The sequence below is a fragment of the Lonchura striata genome, chromosome 36, assembly GCF_050655825.1.
Source record: "Lonchura striata isolate lonStrDom1 chromosome 36, ASM5065582v1, whole genome shotgun sequence".
In the NCBI taxonomy this organism is placed as follows: domain Eukaryota; kingdom Metazoa; phylum Chordata; class Aves; order Passeriformes; family Estrildidae; genus Lonchura; species Lonchura striata.
This window is the reverse complement of record NC_140738.1, coordinates 12,966,454-12,985,377: the sequence shown is the minus strand read 5'-3', so window position 1 is coordinate 12,985,377 and position 18,924 is coordinate 12,966,454. Positions and strand designations below refer to the sequence as shown.

The following is an 18,924-nucleotide window of genomic DNA, read 5'->3' as shown; positions in this document are numbered from 1 at the left end:
AGGAGGAGGAGGACGAGGAGGAGGAGGACGAGGAAGAGGACGAGGACGAGGAGGACGAGGAGGAGGACGAGGAGGAGGAGGACGAGGAGGAGGTGGACGAGGAGGAGGAGAAGGACGAGGATGAGGAGGAGGAGGACGAAGAGGAGGAAAAGGAGGATGAGGACGAGGAGGAGGAGGACGAGGAGGAGGATGAGGACGAGGAGGACGTGGAGGACGAGGATGAGGAAGAGGACGAGGAGGAGGAGGACAAGGAGGAGGACGAGGACGAGGAGGAGGACGAGGAGGATGAGGACGAGGAGGAGGTGGACGAGGAGGAGGAGGAGGACGAGGATGAGGAGGAGGATGAGGAAGAGGAGGACGAGGAGGAGGATGAGGAGGACGAGGAGGAGAAGGATGAGGATGAGGACGAGAAGGACGAGGATGAGGAGGAGGAGGACGAGGAGGAGGAAAAGGAGGACGAGGACGAGGAGGAGGAGGACGAGGAGGAGGAGGAGGACGAGGAGGAGGATGAGGACGAGGAGGACGTGGAGGATGAGGATGAGGAAGAGGATGAGGAGGAGGAGGATGAGGAGGCGGAGGACGAGGATGAGGAGGAGGAGGACGAAGACGAGGAGGAGGAGGTGGAGGAGGAGGAGAAGGACGAGGAGGAGGAGGATGAGGAGGAGGAGGAGGAGGAGGAGGAGGAGTAGGAGGAGGAGGAGGAGGACGAGGAGGAGGAGGAAGAGGACGAGGAGGAGGAGGAGGAGGAGGAGGAGGAGGAGGAGTAGGAGGAGGAGGAAGAGGACGAGGAGGAGGAGGAAGAGGACGAGGAGGAGGAGGAGGAGGAGGACAAAGAGGAGGAGGAGGACAAGGAGGAGGACGAGGAAGAGCAGGAGGAGGAGGAGGACGAGGAGGAGGAGGACGAGGAGGAGGAGGACGAGGAGGAGAACGACGAGGAAGAGCAGGAGGAGGAGGAGGACGAGGAGGAGGAGGACGAGCATGAGGAGGAGGAGGACGAGGACGAGGAGGAGGAGGACGAGGAGGAGGAGGACGAGGAGGAGGAGGACGAGGAGGAGGAGCACGAGGATGAGGAGGAAGAGGACGAGGAGGAGGAAAAGGAGGATGAGGACGAGGAGGAGGAGGAGGAGGACGACGAGGTGGACGAGGACGAGGACGAGGACGAGGATGAGGACGAGGACGAGGAGGACGAGGACGAGGAGGAGGATGACGAGGAGGAGGAGGAGGAGGAGGACGAGGAGGAGGAGGAGGAGGAGGAGGAGGACGAGGACGAGGAGGAGGAGGACGAGGAGGAGGAGGAGGAGGAGAGGACGACGAGGAGGACGAGGATGAGGACGAGGACGAGGACGAGGACGAGGACGAGGAGGAGGAGGAGGAGGAGGAGGAGGACGAGGAGGAGGAGGAGGAAGAGGAGGAGGAAGAGGAGGAGGACGAGGAGGAGGAGGAGGAGCATGAGGAGGAGGAGAAGGAGGAGGAGGAGGAGGTTGATGAGGAGGAGGAGGATGACGAGGATGAGGAGGAGGAGGAGAAGGACGAGGAGGAGGAGGACGAGGACAAGGAGGATGAGGAGGAGGAGGATGAGGATGAAGAGGAGGAGGACGAGGATGAGGACGAGGACGAGGAGGGGGAGGACGAGGATGAGGACATGGATGAAGTTTACTTGGAGGAGGAGGAGGAGGACGATGAGGACGAGGAGGAGGATGACGAGGACGAGGAGGAGGAGGAGAAGGACGAGGAGGAGGAGGAGGACGAGGAGGAGTACGAGGACAAGAAGGAGGAGGACGAGGACCAGGACGAGGACGAGGACGAGAAGGAGGACGAGGTGGAGGACGAGGAGAAGGACGAGGAGGACGAGTAGGACGAGGAGGACGAGGAGGAGGGCCAGGAGGAGGACAAGGAGGAGGACTAGGACGAGGAGGAGGAGGAGGACGATGACAAGGAGGTGTAGGACGAGGAGGAGAAGGATGAGGATGAGGAAAAGGATGAAGATGCAGATGACAAGGAGGATGAGGAGGAGGACGAGGAGGAGGACGAGGAGGAGGACTTGGAGGAGGAGGAGGAGGAAGAGAAGAACCACGATGATGAGGAGGATGAGGAGGAGGACAATGACAAGGAGGATGAGGATGGGGAGGAGAAAGGGGAGGAGGAGGAGGAGGAAGAGGAGGAGGAGGACGACAAGGACTAGGGCAAGTATAAGGAAGATGGGGAGGAGGAGGAGAACAAGGAAGAGGAGGAGGCAGAGAAGCATGAAGAGGAGGAATAGAAGGAGGAAGAGAGAGGACCAGGACATGGAGGATTATGAGGTTGAGGAGGAGGTGGACAACTAGGAGGAGGAGGAGGAGAAGAAGGATGAGGACGAGGACGAGTAGGAGAAGGATGAGGATCAGGAAAAGTATGAAGATGCAGAGGACAATGAGGACGAGGAAGAGGAGGACGAGGAGAAAGAAGATGAACAGGAGGAGGAGGAGGACAAGGAGGAGAATAAAGAGGAGGAGGACAAGGATGAGGAGGACCAGGAGGAGAAGGACGAGGAGGATGAGGATGAGCAGGATCGGGAGGATGAGGAGGAGGAACAGGAGGAAGATGAGGAGGAGGAGAAGGAGGAGAATGAGGATGAGATGGACAATGAGGAGGATGAGGAGGATAAGGATGCGGAGGATAAGGAGGAGGAGGATGAGGAGGAGGACAAGGATGAGGAAAAGGACAAGGATGAGGAGGACAAGGAGGACAAGGAGGAGGAGGACGAGGAAGACGAGGAGGAGGAGGAGGAATAGGAGGATAAAGAGGATGAGAATGAGGATGTGTAGGGGGACATTGAGGAGGAGGAGGATAAGGATGAGCAGGACAAGGAGGTGGAGGAGGAGGGGGAAGACTAGGATGACAAGGAGGACAAGGAGGACGAGGATGAGGAGGAGGAGGAGGAGGAGTAGGAGGACGAGTAAATGGAGGATGAGGACGAGGAGGAGTGCGGGGGTTTGTAATTTTCCCTTCTTCCCCCCATTCACCCTGCCCCTTTCTTATGTGTTCCTTGTGTAAATAGTGACGGGAGACAAGTCCATTCTATAATGTCAACAAGTCTCAGTTTATTCCAAGCACACATGTACACTTATACCCGTTATAATGAAGCTCATGCATATTGCAAAACTTAGGCTCATCATTGGTGTATTAAAAACAGGTCAACCCCGCCTTTGGAGCTGTCTGAACTTGCTTTGTTTTCCCTTACATTTATCTTTTTGCTGACCATTCTACTGTTGGGAACCAGCTTACCCAAGGACATAAGATATTATTGCTACATCTGCTATTGCTGCACTATGCAATTTTCAGCTACTGCTTCACTAACTGCAGGTAGTCATGTCCTTTCTCACGAAGCCATTCATCCACAAAACTCTCCACATTTCTAATCAGTCATGCTGTGACATTCAATAGCCCATTATCAGCAGATGTCTGTCCTGAGGGAGGATTGATTGTGGAAGAGATAAGGAAAAACTGCCCACTTAACACAGGACAACTGCCATACAGATGGCAAATAGAACACATCTTGCTTTTCAGTCTGGGACAGGAGGACACAAACAAAATCAGCTGAGAAGGCGGCACTCTGAAAAGCAAACCAGAACTGACAGAAAATGAATGGGACAGAAATCAGTAATTCTGATAGTTTTATTTATTATGAAAATAAATCACAACCACCCAGCCCCACACAATTCTGATCCCACAACCTCAAATTTGGATCTCACTTTGCCCGATCACCTTCCAACCCCATCTCATCCTGGAGGCTGAGGAATTGAGCAATTTTAGCATGGGACTGAGGTGGCAACCAGCCATTTTGAGGTAGGATTGAGTCACTTTGAGGTGACAGACAAATCCACTTTGGGTTTTGGAGTGCAAAGATATGGAGAATACTACCAGATATCCCCCAAGAACCCACAAATCCTCCAGAATATGTTCCCAAACAGTAAATTCCACCTCAAATACCTCTAAAATGGTGGGACTTCTGACATCTCTGGTCAATACTCTTTTTAGTCATTTTTCAGGTGTTTTTAAGTGATAAAGACAAATCAGAAGAAAATTAGGGCCAAACCAACACCAGAGACCCCTTGAGCATCCCCTGGACACTGGACAAAACAAACTCAGCAGAAATCAAAGTTAACCCTCCATAAAATGCCTTGAGGAAGATTTGCTCTTTCCACAAGTCATTTCTGATGGAAACACAAATAAATCCCAAACATGAATAGACAAACAACAGAAGCAATTCTGTGGCAATTCCAAATTTCATCAGTTCCAGCACAGCTCCAGCTCAGATGCTGGCAGGTTCCAAAAAAAAAAAAAAAAACAAAACAAAACAAAACAAAACAAAACAAAAAAAAAAAAACAACAAAAAAAAAACCATGGAAATTTGGCCCAATACAGATTATTAAAAGGAAGGGAAAGCTCTGTGTAGCTATCACAAAGGTGACAGGGACCAAGAAAATAATGCTTTTCCCCCCAAAGCCCGTGAATTCAGGAGTTATTTGGGAAATTACCTACTTGAGCTGGGCTTCTTGTAGGATTTAAGTAGCCTTGTGTTCCTCACTTTGGGGTGAATGATCCTTGTCAGTCTTGCTGGTATCATTTGGTCCCTTTCCTCCAGTGATTTTAACAGAATTTTCAAAGAAGGAAAACAAAATATTTTCTTTACACTGGCCACCCACAAGAGCCATTTTCCTCGTAAGTTCTCCCAAAAGTCACTCAGAGGAAGCTGCATCCACGCTTCCAAGAGATCCTCCAGAAAGAGCCACAAACTCCTCAGAGGAGAGAAACATGCTGTTGTCAAAGGCACCTGGGGTCAGACAACAGAGCCCTGAACTCACTGTGTAAAATAATGTTGCAATCTGGATAATAAAATTGTTAGAGAGATGCCTCTGCCCCAATTAAGGTGCTAACAAGACCAAATCCAAAGTGGATTTTATTGAACAGTAAATGTGAGGTAGAGAGAGATGCAAAGAAAGAGAAAAGGGGAGAGAGCAAGGGAGTGACAGGGACAGAGGTCTCCCCTGGGGTGGGGCAAGTGTGACATTGTCCCCTGTGTGCGTGGCCTTCCCAGGGTGGGGGTTTTACACCTGAGCCAGTTTGGGTAAGGGGGGTGGTGTTCACCCCCCACCTCGAGCAGGGATTGCCTCACTGTTTCAGGTTACAGTGTCAGATGTAACCAAAAGTGTTTTCAGTCCCCATCTCCATAAACTGTTATCAACAGGTGGGGCAGTGTTCTTTATCTCTTCCATGGCTCAGCCCTGATAACGCCCTCCAGGGGCCATCTTCTGCTAATGGGCCATTGAGTGTCACTGCAGGACTGATAAAATTACATTATCCCATTGTGGGATGCTCCGCCCAGGGGGAGGAACCAAGCATTCCTGCCTGGATATAATCTCACCATTTGCAACACCACAACCACTTTGCCTACTGGATTCCCAGAGGACAAGAGCTCCATAACCACCACTGGATCTTCAGAGGAAGACCAGACCCTTCTACAGGATCACTGCTTTGACAGAATCACGTTCATCACTCCAGCTGGACTGCAGCCACCATTTCATCAGACTGCTACCACCACCCTGAGCAATGAGGTGTTAGGTTATATCCTGACTCTGTCAGATTAAGCCAGTGTTTCTGTATCATTGCCTTGATCTTAATTTTCTTATTCAATTGTCATTCTGGCTTAGACTCTCTCCCTGGTTTGCTTTGAAGCCAGTACAAAACTCACTGTGCTCATCCCTTGTTTTCCTCCCAAAACAGGATTTCCCGTACCCAAATATTCGCCAGATGGAGAAGAAGGTTGTGAGGAAGAGGAAGATGCCCTGGGACACCAAGGCAGGTGAGGAGGAAGTCAGTGCCCCTTTCCCCCTCTCTCCTGCTCCATCTCCCAGCCCAGCCTGGCCCCCGGCTGCAGGACGGCCCCGCTGCCGGTGCCCTCCTGCCGGGGATGCACTGGGGGGATCTCCTTGCCCTTCCCTCTGGCACTGAGGCAAATCCCATCTACTCCTTGTCCTTCCTCCCCCAGAGCAAGACCTGATCGTGGAGACCAGGAAAGACAAATCCCTGCAGCAGAACCTCATGGAAGAAGCTGTTTTGAGCAACTCCACATCGCAGGAATCCAACAGGGAGGAAAAGCCCTGGAGATCCCAGAGGAGGAAGGGCTGCAAGGCCAGCCCAGGATGCTCTGAGGAGGAAAGACCCACTCTGGGCCTGGAAGGTGGGCAGAGCTTCAGCCAGAGCTCTGAGCTGGTGGTCCCTGAGAAGCTTCCTGACGGGGAGAAGCCCTACAAGTGTTTGGAGTGTGGGAAGAGCTTCAGGAAGAGCAACAATCTGAAACGACACCTGATGATCCACACCGGGGAATGGGCCTACGAGTGTGGGGAGTGTGGGAAGGGCTTCAGCTGCAAATCCCATCTTGTCAGCCACTTACACATCCACACTGGGGAGAGGCCCTACAAGTGTGGGGAGTGTGGGAAGGGCTTCAGACGGAGCTCCGACCTCATCATCCACCAACGCATCCACACTGGGGAGAGTCCCTACGAGTGTCCCGAGTGTCAGAAGAGGTTTCACAATAGCTGCAATCTCCTTGTACATCAGCGGATTCACAAGGATGAGAGGCCCTTCCGCTGCCCTGACTGCAGGAAGGGCTTCAAACACAACTCCACCCTCGTCACACACCAGCGCATCCACACTGGGGAGAGGCCCTACATGTGCCCCACTTGTGGGAAGAGGTTTCAGAGCAGCTCCCATCTCCTCCGGCATGAGCAGATTCACACCGAGGAGAGGCGTTTCCTCTGCCCCGACTGTGGCAAGGGCTTCAAGCACAACTGCCACCTTGTCAGGCACTGGTGCATCCACACCAGGGAGAGGTCCTACGTGTGTCCCCAGTGTGGGAAGAGCTTCACCCAGAGCTCTCACTTGACCAAACACCAACGGAGTCACCGGTAAGGGAAGCCCTGAAAATTCCCCAGCTGCAGGAAGAGCTTTGTGCACTGCTCCAGTTTCATCCCCCATTGGAGGACCCTGTTGGGAAGAGCCCTGGTGATCCATGTTTCCTGTGATCCATGCTGGGAACACACCTGTCCCTTTCCTTGCCCCTACCAATGGCCTGATATGGGATTGAAGAAAATGAAGGTCTGGCCATGGCCCTGTCACTACATTCACTCCCACCTCAGGTCATTACCGGGGCAGGAAAGGGACTCTCTCTCTCTGTCTTTACCTGAGGAGAAGGGTGTCCTTTCCATGCAGGAGGAAACACGTGGCCAGGAAGATACAATTGATGGTGATGTAGTTTTCCCTGTAACTGGTTTTTCTTATCCCTTCTGTTGTTAATATTTTTTCTGTTTCTGTTTGTTCCTTATCTTGTTGCTGTTCCCAGTAAATTGTTCTTATCCCAGCCTGAGATCTTTCCCTTTTTTCCTTCAATGGAAGGTGGGAGGGCAATGAGTGCCTGCGGGGTTTGAGTGGGAGCAGGAAATTGAGAAATGCCATTCCTGAACCCCGGCCTGTGGAAACCAAGCATCCCAGCTGGTGCCAGCCCTGGTAGCCAAGGCAGCAGCCTTGGGAGCGGGTCCCTGGCTGGGGCTGAGGGAACCTCTTCACTCTGGTGCCCAGGGACAGGAGTGGAGGGAGCGGCTGCAGCTGAGTCGGGGCAGGCTGAGGTTGGATCTCAGGAAAAGGTTTTTGCCCAGAGGCTGCTGGGGCAGTGCCCAGGCTCCCCAGGGAAGGGTCCCAGCTCCAGGGCTCTCTGAGCTCCAGCAGCGTTTGGACAGCGCTGCCAGGCCCAGGCTGGCAGTGTTGGGGTGTCCTGTGCAGGGCCAGCAGTTGGACTCGAGGATCCTGATGGGTCCCTCCCAGCTCAGCCAATTCTGTGGTTCTGGATCCATGACCCTGGGGATGGGAGTGCCAATGGTTGCCATGGCAATGGGCTCCAGGCCTGAGCTGGTGTTCATGGCAACCACCCCTGGCATGGGGTCTCCATGGAGCTGCCCAGGGACTGACCATAGCAACAGGGGCTGGGGATGTTTGCCATGGAAACTGACCATAGAAAAATGTTTCCTGGAGATGGTTGCCATGGAAACTGACCATAGCAACAGGGTTTCCTGGTGATGGTTGCCTCCTTAGAATGAGATTTGTCACAGGATCTCAGAGGGGTTCCATGGGGACTTTCCAAGAGTCTCCAGTCTGTTCAAGAGCTGGAATGGCACAGGCAGAGACAGGGGCTCCATGGAGCCCTCCCAAGGGTTTCTGGGGATGGCAAAGAGCCGTGTGGTCAGAGGCAGTCACAGCCATTCCATGGTGACATCCCAGGGCACCTTGGGCTGCAAAGGCACCTATCTGTCACAGGCACTCACGGGGGCTCCACAGTGACATCCCAGGAGTCCCCAGGCTGCCAAAGAGCCAGGATGTCACACACACTCCTGTCATGTGCAGAGTGGGAGCTTCAGGCTAAAGCTTTATTTCATTATTGGAGAAACTCCTGCTGAGTCATGAGATGGAGACACACAGCAGCCACCATGGGTTCTAAAAGCCCTGCAGAGCCCCCAGACTTCTAAAATTCATTTTAAGAGAGGAGACTGAGAGTGACTGGATCCAATCCCGGCCCCAGAATTTGTCAAAGATTTATGTATAAACGATTGGACAGGTAGAATTGAACAATCTGTCAATGCAATTGGTCCCACAGGATTAATGATGGAATACCAGATATATTTATATAAATACAATCTGATAATGACTAGACAGTAAGCTCTTAACCAGAGTTATTTACTCCACAGTCCAGAATCTATAACACCTATAGGATATTCTGCTCTAGGAAGCAATTTTGAAGTCAGCAGGGCCTTGCTGGAGTGGTTTGAGCCCATTGCAGGCAGAGCCTCCTGCTCCAGCAGGAACTGCCTTTCCTGTGCCAGGAGCAGGGCAGGTCCCGCTGCAGGAACAGCCCCAGGCCAGCCCCAGCACAGGGAAGGCCTCGGGCACAAGGGCAGAGTGCCGTGCTGGGAGCTGTGCCAGGGACAGCCGAGGCACCAAAGGCACCTTGGCAGCAGCAGCTGCTTGCAGGGCATGGCCAGAAGCCTCCCTTGCAATCCGGCCTGGTGGCCAGTGCTGCAGAGCTGCTGCCTTAGGGCTCATTTCTGGATGGGCTCTGAAAAGCCACTTCTGCTCCAGGAGCCTGACTGGGAAGCCATTGGCCCAGCACCTTGGGGACAAGATATTAATGACAAAACTCTTCATTCCAGCAGAGACAAGGCAGGGGCAGAGGAAAGGGGAGAGCCAGGCCCAGGGGACAGGGCTGCCATGGTGATGGCTGTGAGGTCACTGCCCTGCAGCAGCCTGGCTGCCCTCAGCAGATGTTCTGGCCAGAAGTGTTGTGAGGGCACCCAGCACATCCGAGAACCCACACAACAGGAATTCCATCCTTGGGGAGGGGAGGGGATTTCACTGGGTCAGGTTGCACACACTCCCTGATTTTTGAGCATTCCTGGGATGGGAAATCCACTTCTCTGGAAAAACAGTTGCCGTTTTGTGCCACTCTCATCACTGTAAAATATTTCCTCTTTCTAACAAATTTAAATCCACTCTCATTCAGTTTAAAGATATTGACCATTGTTCTGTCACTGCTAGACTTGGGACAAAATAACTTGATAACTATTTTTCCATTTTCACAGATCTTGGGGAGGACCCAAATATTTCCCAAGATGGGGTTTGAAGGCTTCATCACATAACGAGCAGGTAGAGGCTGCAGGCTCTGGGTTCAGTTGTGTGCAGACTGAGGACAGAACAGGAGTAGCCTGGGAGGGATTGAAGGGTGGTTTCCACAGATGCTGGAGTTTTATTTCATTGTATAAAACAGCCAGAGAAAGAAATAATGGCACCAAAGGTGTAGAGTGCCCCTGCCCAAGGAGGTGGGGATTTTACCCAGACACAGCATCCGGTGAGAACATGACTTAAAGAAGATTCCACCCCTCCACGCTGTGGGGTGTGCTCCTGAAAGCCTGGGAAAGGACACTCCACCCTATCTGATCAAACGAGGAATGTCCCCAGAATGTTCTTTTTTTTCTGTAACCTTATTGGCTTAAATTGTGCTGCAATTTCCCCACTGTAGTTCTTTCCATTGATTGTCCTCCTTGATCCACCCCTTTGCAGTCTCCTGCTCTTAATATTGGACCTTGATCCTAAACTCCACCCCTACCCTGTAATATAAAAGTCTTGACCCTACCACCTCGTTTCTTGTGTTGGTCCCTGGGAAAATGAAGAATCCTCGATTTTCTAAACCAAGACCTGCCCTGTTGCCTTCCTTTCCCTGTTGGTCATTGGTGTCTGCCTGAGGTCTGAGACTCTGGGGCCTGGGGCAGTTGTTGCGCCCTTTGCTGTGGCAGAACACAACAGTGCTTTCCTCCCTATGGAAAAGAACTATCCTTATCTATGCAGAAATGGCTGATATTTGGCTTCCACCTCCCAAATTCCCTATATCCAAGGGTTGCTTTCAGACAAAAGCTACCAGGACAGAGAGGTCTGGTTGCCATTGGCCTCTGACGGCCGCCTTTCATCTGCCCCTCAAACACCGGTATTCCGTCTTTTCCTTCCTATGGAAAGAACCATCCTCCTTCAACTGTCCATGTCTGAAATTGGGATTCCACCTCTAAAATTCCCTATATCCAAGGGCTGCTCCCAGCCAAAATCTGCCAGTACCATCAAGTTTGGCTCCCCTTGGCCTCTTGTGGCTGCCCCTGCCACACTGGGGCTCGGTTCTTTCCTTCCCATGGAGATCACTGTGACACTGTGGGCACCTCATGGAACCAAGGGGATCATTGTGGCACCACTGGAGCCCATGGAACCAAGGGGCCATGGTGACACCTCGGGGCTTCATGAACCCAGAGACCATTATGACTCTGTGGGGCCTGATGGAACCATGGAGACCATTCCGACCCTTCAGGGCCTGGTGTCACCAAGGGGGCATTGTGACACCTCAGGGCCTCCTGGAAGCAAGGGACCATTGGGACACAGTGGGGCTCCATGGAAGTGAAGGAACATGGAACAGGTCTGGCTGGCTTGGCCTGCCAGGGGCCACCTGACAGGTCTAGCTGATCTTGGGATGTCAAGGGCTACCTCTCATCAGCTCCTGGAGCACTGGGGCTCTGTGGTTTCCTTGCTATGGAAAAGAACCATCCGTCTTTTCAGATGCCCATTGCCAAAATTGGTACCCTCCCTAAAATATTTCTTATATGCAAAGGTATCTGTCAGAAAAAAGCCTGCCAGCTATGGCTGGCCTTGTCCTCTGGTGGTCACCTCTCATTCCCCCAGGAAACATTGGCGAACTGTTCCTTCATTCCTGTGGTAAAGAACCAGCCTTCATGTCCAGGGACCATGCCCAAAATTAGAATTTGGCCTCCCAGTTTCCGTATATCCAAGGATTGCTCCCAGACAAAAGTAGCCAGGACAGACAGGTCATGCTGGCCCTGTCCTCTGGTGATTTTCTTAGACTTTGAGCTGAAATTTTTCATTTGAAAACACCTTGGAGAGGGCCCAGACATCTCCCAAGGTGGAATTTTGAGGCCTCAGACACATGGCCACTGCATATGGATAAAGGAGCTCTGTGCTCTATGCTGCTGTGGTGGTTTTGCATCACAGAAGTGATGTCCTGAGAGAAGCTGCTAGCAGTTTCCTGTGTGTCTGACAAAAACCAATCAGTAATTAGCTTTGAGAGCTGACAGTCTGTTAAAGCACTAAGGAAGCTGCAGACGCCTCTGTGCAGACACAAGTTACAGATGAGAAAGCCTGGCTGGGTCTCTCTCCCTTCTGGCCCCACAGAGGTGCCGAGGCCGGCCCAGCCCCGTCTCGGCCGTGGGGCCGGGCGGCTCCTGCCGTGGGGCCGGGCCCCTTCCCAGGGAGCCGCCAGGCGCCATCGGCTGCCGGGCAGGGCAGGGGAGGCCGCGGGGCCGAGGCCGGGCCGTGGCTGCGGGTGCTGACATCTGGCCCTGCCGAGCCCTGCCCCGCCGCCAGCCTGGGCCCGGCCAGGATCCGCCGGGCCCCAGGAGCAGCCCCGGGCCGGGCCGGCTCGGCCGAGGCTCTGCCGCCCTTGGGCTTCGCCCGCAGCCGGCGGGCAGGGCAGGAGAAGCCATCGGCCCCGGCCGTGCTGCTGCTGGGCTCTGGCCTGGCTGCTGAGATCCTGGCCCTGCCCCAGCGCGGCCCAGCCTGACACAGCCCCAGCGCAGCCGCTGCAGAAACCTCCATGGCAAAACAGCTCCGGCCGCAAGCACCGAGCCCGGCCGGGCTCACGGAACCATCTGCAGCCCCGGGAGATATTGACTCTGCCAGTGCTGCCATCCTCCCTCCCGTGAGAGAAAAGGACACAGGGCAGGCACACAGAGGAGCAACATGGACACACCGAGGGCAGGGAAGAGGAAGTTGAGTCCCAGATGGGAGGGATGAGGAGATGCCTTGATCTTGGGGCTGGAATCCTCTGCTAAAGCTGTGGAGAAGGATGTCATTGATATATCAGACTCTCTTTTTCCCTATAATGCATTGAAAAGTATGGGGAGATAACTTGCTCAGCAAAGGCCTCCATGGTAAAGTGAGCAAATGTTGCAGTAGCTGTGATCCCATGAGAAGTTTGAACAGAGAAAGGGAGAAGGGTGATGAGACCCTGTGCCCTTAGGGAGAGAAGAAGACCTCTGTTCTCAGAAATAAAGATGATTTCAGAAATAGATGAAGAGAACCTTTGCTCTTAAACAGCTCATCTTGAAACTAATACCCCATAATTTGGCATGGCCCATAAGCATAGCTGTGGAAAAAGGTGGAAAAAGATGGGAGGGAGTTCACAATTGCAGATTTCTCCAGGCAGCTGCTATTTGTAGAAGTGAAAATCCATGAGATAACTGTTGTCTTGTGGAGAAGTCTCCATAACATTAACAAGAGGCACTTCTCTCCCTAAGTGAACTGCAGAAAGACTGTTCTAGAGGTGGTAAACTGACTGAAAATTTTAGGTTTTGTCTCTTTACATTGTCAGATTGTATAGACAGAGGAAGTGTTCTGAAAGTTTACTTCTGATTCTTATTACTCTTTCTTTTAGTTTCTGTTAACAAACTTTTCTTTATACTCTTAAAGTTTTGATCCCACTTTGCCTTTCTCCTAATCCTATCTCACAGCAAGAAATGAGTAAGAATATTCTAGTGAAAGCACTGGTAATAAGCCAACACAGAACCCATCACACTAATTGATGCATTGGCTGAGAAATCTCATAGTGGCAAACCAAAACCACTACAAAAACTTCCTGATGAACTGCCCCAGACAAGAGAGAAATCAAGGCAGAGCCATGGTTTGTCAGGACTTGCTTGATCCCTGTGGTGCATTTGGAGCTGAGCCCTGCAACCTCAGAGCCTGAGAGGAGTTTGCATAAACCTTTCCAGGAGTTAGAGTCAGAGGAAACACCCAAAGTGTCACAAAACATTAATGGGACACATTGAGGTCCATCCCTAACACAGGCTCCTCATGGTCTCTATGGAGGAGAGAACTGGAGGCCAGGATGGCACAAAAATCTCTCAGAGACTCAAAATGGCACAAATACCTCTCAGTGTGGAAAGGACAATCCAAAGTACCTCAAAAAAGTTGAGTATCTCAAAGTATTAATGATCTCCACTGAGTGTCAATTCAAAGCACACAAGGGACTCATTAAAACAGATAATTTGAGGCTGAGACTGCACTGTCTCATAAAGTCTGTATCAAAAGGGAAACACCAAGTACCTTACAAGAGCTGAAGTACCTTGAAGCATTAATGAGCCCAATGAGTGTTGTTACTGACAAAGACTCTGCAGGGACTAATTAAAGCAGATAATTGGAGGCCATGATTGCAGAAACCTCTCAAAGACTCCAAGGCAAAAGCAAAAGCCAAAGTCCTTTGCAAAACCTGCAGTCCCTGGTAGCATGAAGGAGCCCCCAGGGCCATTCCTGACCAAGGCTCCTCAGGGACTCCTTCCAGCAGATCCTTGAGGCCACTGGGATGTGGACATGGGGGGGATGCTGGGGGCAGGAGCAGGGGCTGACAGTGCCCAGCCTGGCTGGGGCTGTGCCAGGAGGCCCCAGGGCCTCAGGACAAGGTGTCTCCTCACAGCCCTTGGTGGCACAGACCCTGCTGTGCCCCAGGGCACCAAGACTTGGCTTCTTTTTGTCCCCACCTGGCATCAGTGCCTCCAGTTCTCTGCTCTGCCTGGGGCCTGGGGACACTTTCTCAGTCGTGTCCCTCAGTGGGACCCATTAAAAGTCCAAGAAACTTTGGAGTTGGATTCTGACTTGGAGTTCTGCAGAGGTTTCTGCAGCTCCCTCTCAGGGCCTGATGTTCAGGGCCTGAGCACAAAGCCCCAGAGGGTCATTAAAGTCCTTGTGCTTTGTCTCTGCTGCTGAGCTGGGCCAGGCTCCTGGCACAGAGGGTGAGCCTGGTAACCAAGCAGAGCTTCAAAAGCACATTTCTCTTGCTGAGCAGCTCTTCTCCCAGCCCAGCAGGGCTGGGGCACTGCCTGCAGCCAGCCCGGGCACAGCACAGAGGCACAGAGAGCTTCAATCAGTCAGGGCTGGGAAGGGGCTGAGAAGTGCCTGGGGCAGAATCACTGCCAGCCCTTGGCACAGGAACCTCTGGCTGCAGGACAATGCAGCTGCAGCTCCTGGAGAGATCTCCTAAAGCTGGAACATGCCAATGCCCACAGACCCTGTGAGTGCATTCTCTGCTCATCTCCTGTGCAGAGCAGCCAGGGGTGCCCAGGGCTGTCCTGCAGAGCAGGGTCCTGCAGCCCAGGGCGCTGTGCTGGGCCAGGGACTCTGCTGCCTGCCAGGGACAGCTCTCAGCCGGCCCTGGAGCTGCTCCCAGCGCTGGCCAGGAGCTGTGGGGGGAAGGAGCCACCCTGAGCAGGGCAGGTGCTGCTGCTGAGAGGGGCTGGCTGGGGCAGGACTGCTCCAGCTCCAGACCAGCCTGGGCACAGCTCCGGAGGACACTTCCCAAAGAAGGTAAGCCTGGGATTGCTTTAAAGGTCAGGAGCATTCCTGAGGGTGTTTTCTATTTCCTGTTTGGTGCAGGATGGGAATGTTGGCGTGGTGACATAAAGATTTTTGCTTTTTATACATTTTTCATATACTGTAGCTCTTTAAGTTACTATTTTATAATTATAAAACTATAATCCTTACTTAGCTCCATTAAACTCTTAATTAGCTTTATCAAACTACTATTATGTACTCATGTAACTGTAATCTTTGCTGACACTAGTATGTTTCCTACCTTTCTCTTAGATTTTAGTACAATAAATTGACTGTCTATATACATTCCTGAAATAGTGTATAGTCTTATTATGAGGAAGAGTGTCTACAAGAAGAATATTTTGGTATTTGACCACAATATGAAGAGTCATAACTAAAACTGGGGCAAAGAAGTCCTCGGACTTACTGGAATGTGTTGATACAGGGGTGTGGAATTGGGGCAACTGAATCTCCTACTGGACGTTCCTGTTAAATATCCTAATTAATTAACCCTAATGAACTTTTGAAATCAGGGGCTGGGTGTTCCTCATCCTCACTGGGACACCTGGAAACTTCCAATAAAGGTCTGTTTTTTACTTTACTGTTCTAACACTGTTGCAAGGGCTCTTTTTTTGTCTTTTGATTATAGGTAGCGGGGGGTTGAGAGAAGCAGAACAGGAATTGTAATCCCAGAATCAGAGCACATTCTGAGTTGAAAGGGACAGACAGGATCATCAAAGGAATGTTTGAACATTTACAGAGACTCCAGAACTGTGACTTTGGGTGGTCAGTGTCTCTGCTGGGAGCCTCCCAAAGGGCCTTCAGCCACTCCTCAGCCCTGGGCAGCAGCAGCATCACCTCTGCAGGGCCCAGCAGGGCTCTCCTGAGCTGCCCTTGCCCAGCTGCACACAGAGCCTGCCCCAGCCAGGGCCCTGCACACAGGCAGGTTTCTGTAGGGCCGGGCCAAGGGCACACAGGGTGGGATGGGCTCAGTGAGCGCTGGCAGGGACAAGGCACCTCTCAGGAGGGGATGTCCAGGCCCAGGGAGATGCTCAGGGAAGCAGAGGGGGCTGAACAGAGCAGTGCTCGGGGAACAAGCCCATCCAGCCCCTCACCTTCCCTCAGCCACAGGGAATCCTTTGCCTCTGACATCTCTCAGTGGCAAACTCTGAGTGCAGCAGGAATGCTGGGGATTTCTGACCTCAGAGAGCATGCAATGGTGAGTGGGTAGGAAAACAATTCATAAAACCAACTCCTCCAATCCTTTTGATCTGGGAGTGCAGATGGTACCAAGGTTTTCTGCATTAGGAGTGATTCCCGTGATAAATCCTGAATATCCAACCTTGTCCCTCTGCCACAGGGCCACAAACCCAGGGCAGCAGGGCAGGGATGGCTCCTTGAGAGCCCCCACATACAGCCCTGGCTGCTCCTGGCACACTCAGCCAGCACAACTGGAGCTCAGGCAGGGACCTGGGTGAGGGTTTTCCCAGAGCAGGAACAAGGGTGGGTGAGTCCCAGCAGGACAGCCTGCAGGGAATGGCCCAGGTTTGGCTCCAAGCAGCCTCTCCTGACTTGTCCCTGTCCTTTCTCCATGAACAGGTGCCCATGTGCAGCCACAGCAAATGTCCAACAGCAGCTCCATCAGCCACTTCCTCCTGCTGGCACTGGCAGACACGCGGCAGCTGCAGCTCCTGCACTTCTGCCTCTTCCTGGGCATCTCCCTGGCTGCCCTCCTGGGCAACGGCCTCATCATCAGCGCCGTAGCCTGCGGCCACCACCTGCACACGCCCATGTTCTTCTTCCTGCTCAACCTGGCCCTCAGCGACCTGGGCTCCATCTGCACCACTGTCCCCAAAGCCATGCACAATTCCCTCTGGGACACCAGGAACATCTCCTACTCAGGATGTGCTGCTCAGCTCTTTTTCTTTCTCTTCTTCACTGGATCAGAGTATTTCCTCCTGACCATCATGTGCTACGACCGCTACGTGTCCATCTGCAAACCCCTGCACTACGGGACCCTCCTGGGCAGCAGAGCTTGTGCCCACATGGCAGCAGCTGCCTGGGCCAGTGCCTTTCTCAATGCTCTGCTGCACACAGCCAATACATTTTCCCTGTCCCTGTGCCATGGCAATGCCCTGGGCCAGTTCTTCTGTGATATCCCCCAGATCCTCAAACTCTCCTGCTCCAAATCCTACCTCAGAGAACTTGGGATAATTACTGTTACTGTGTCTCTTGGATTTGCTTCTTTTGCATTCATTGTTTTCTCCTATGTGCAGATCTTCAGGGTTGTGATGAGGATCCCCAATGAGCAGGGACGGCACAAAGCTTTTTCCACCTGCCTCCCTCACCTGGCTGTGGTCTCTCTGTTCACCAGCACTGTCATGTTTGCTCACCTGAAGCCCCCCTCAATGTCCTCCCCATCCCTGGATCTGTCAGTGTCAGTTCTGTACTTGGTGGTGCCTCCAGCCCTGAACCCCCTCATCTACAGCCTGAGGAACCAGGAGCTCAAGGCTGCAGTGTGGAGACTGATGCCTGTATGCTTTCAGGAACATTAAACTGCTGGCCAATTTCTGAGTATCACTTGTAATAAAAATTATCTTTGATACTTCTTGCTGTTTTCCTCTTGGACGTTCTTTTTCATTGTTTTACATTTTAATGCTGTCCACAAAGAAATGTCATTCCTTGTGCCATTTCTCATTTTGTTTCTTTCCACCTTCCCTGTGGCCACAGACTGTGTCAATGAGGGCCTGTGACTTTGAAGGAATTAAAGGATGTCCCAGCAAAGTTTTCTGCAGAGATGCCCGTTCATTGTCTTCTCTGGAGCTGCAGCAGCAATGTCTGTGTGCAGAGCTGGGGCAGATCAGTGCTGGCACAGCCACTATGCTCCTGCTGGCCACACCATTCCTGATCCAGGCCAGGAGCCATTGGCCTTCTTGGCCACCTGGGCACTCTGCTGGCTCATGTCCAGCCTGCTGTCCATCAGTCCCTGCAGGTCCCTTTCTGCCTGGCTGCTGTCCAGCCCCTCTGTCCCCAGCCTGTAGCACTGCAGGGGTTTTTGTGGCCAAAGTGCAGGACTTGGCACTTGGACTTGTTAAACCTCACCTTGTTGGATTTGGGCCCTGGATCCAGCCTGTCCAGGGCCCTGTGTAGAGCCCTCCTACCCTCCAGCAGATCAATACTCGCAGCCAACTTGGTGTCACCTCGGTTCCATGAGGCCCCAGAGTGTCCCAATGGTGTCCATGATTCCATGAGGCCTCCCAGTGTCACAATGTCCCTTTGGTTCCATGGGACCCTTGGTGTCACAAAGTCCCTTGGATCCTTGGGCCCTGCAGTGTCACAATGTCACCGTGGTCCCCAAGGCCCTGCAGTGTCACAATGGATCCTTGGTTCCATGAGGTCTGGCAAGGCAGCAATGCTTTCCTTGATCCCTCAGTGTCACAATGACCCCTTGGTTCCAGAAGGCCCTGCAGGGTCATGGTGGCCTCTGTGGTCCCACCAGGACCCAGACTGTCACAATGCACTCCTTGCTTCCATTCAGCCCCACAGTGTCACAGTGTCCCCGTGGCTCTGTGGTGCCATGTCACACACAGTGTCACCATGGTCCTCTCAGTGCCACCAGGCCCTGCAGTGTCACAATGGCCCCTTGCTTCCCCAGGGCCCTGCAGTGTCACAATCATCAGAGAATCCACGAGGCTGAAAAGGGACTTGGAGAGCATCAAGTCCAACCTGGGACCCAACAACACCTTGTCACCCAGACCATGGCCCTGAGTGCCACATCCAGTCTTTCCTGAAACACTTCCAGGGACAGTGACTCACCCACCTCCCTGGGCAGCCCATTCCAATGCCCAATGCCCCTTTGTGTGAAGAATATTTCCTGATGTCCAACCTAAACGTCCCCTGGTGCAGCTGAAGGCTGTGTCC

At 52.8% G+C, this 18,924-nt stretch overlaps 1 protein-coding gene across 1 annotated transcript; it reads left to right on the top strand.

Annotated features, from left to right (window-relative positions):
- Positions 1-16,588: 16,588 nt before the first annotated feature.
- LOC146764191 (olfactory receptor 14A16-like) lies at positions 16,589-17,988 on the top strand. The gene has a single exon (XM_085565683.1). It carries the CDS (start codon positions 16,626-16,628, stop codon positions 17,556-17,558), a length of 933 nt encoding a protein of 310 aa, XP_085421809.1. The 5' UTR covers positions 16,589-16,625; the 3' UTR covers positions 17,559-17,988.
- Positions 17,989-18,924: the final 936 nt, after the last annotated feature.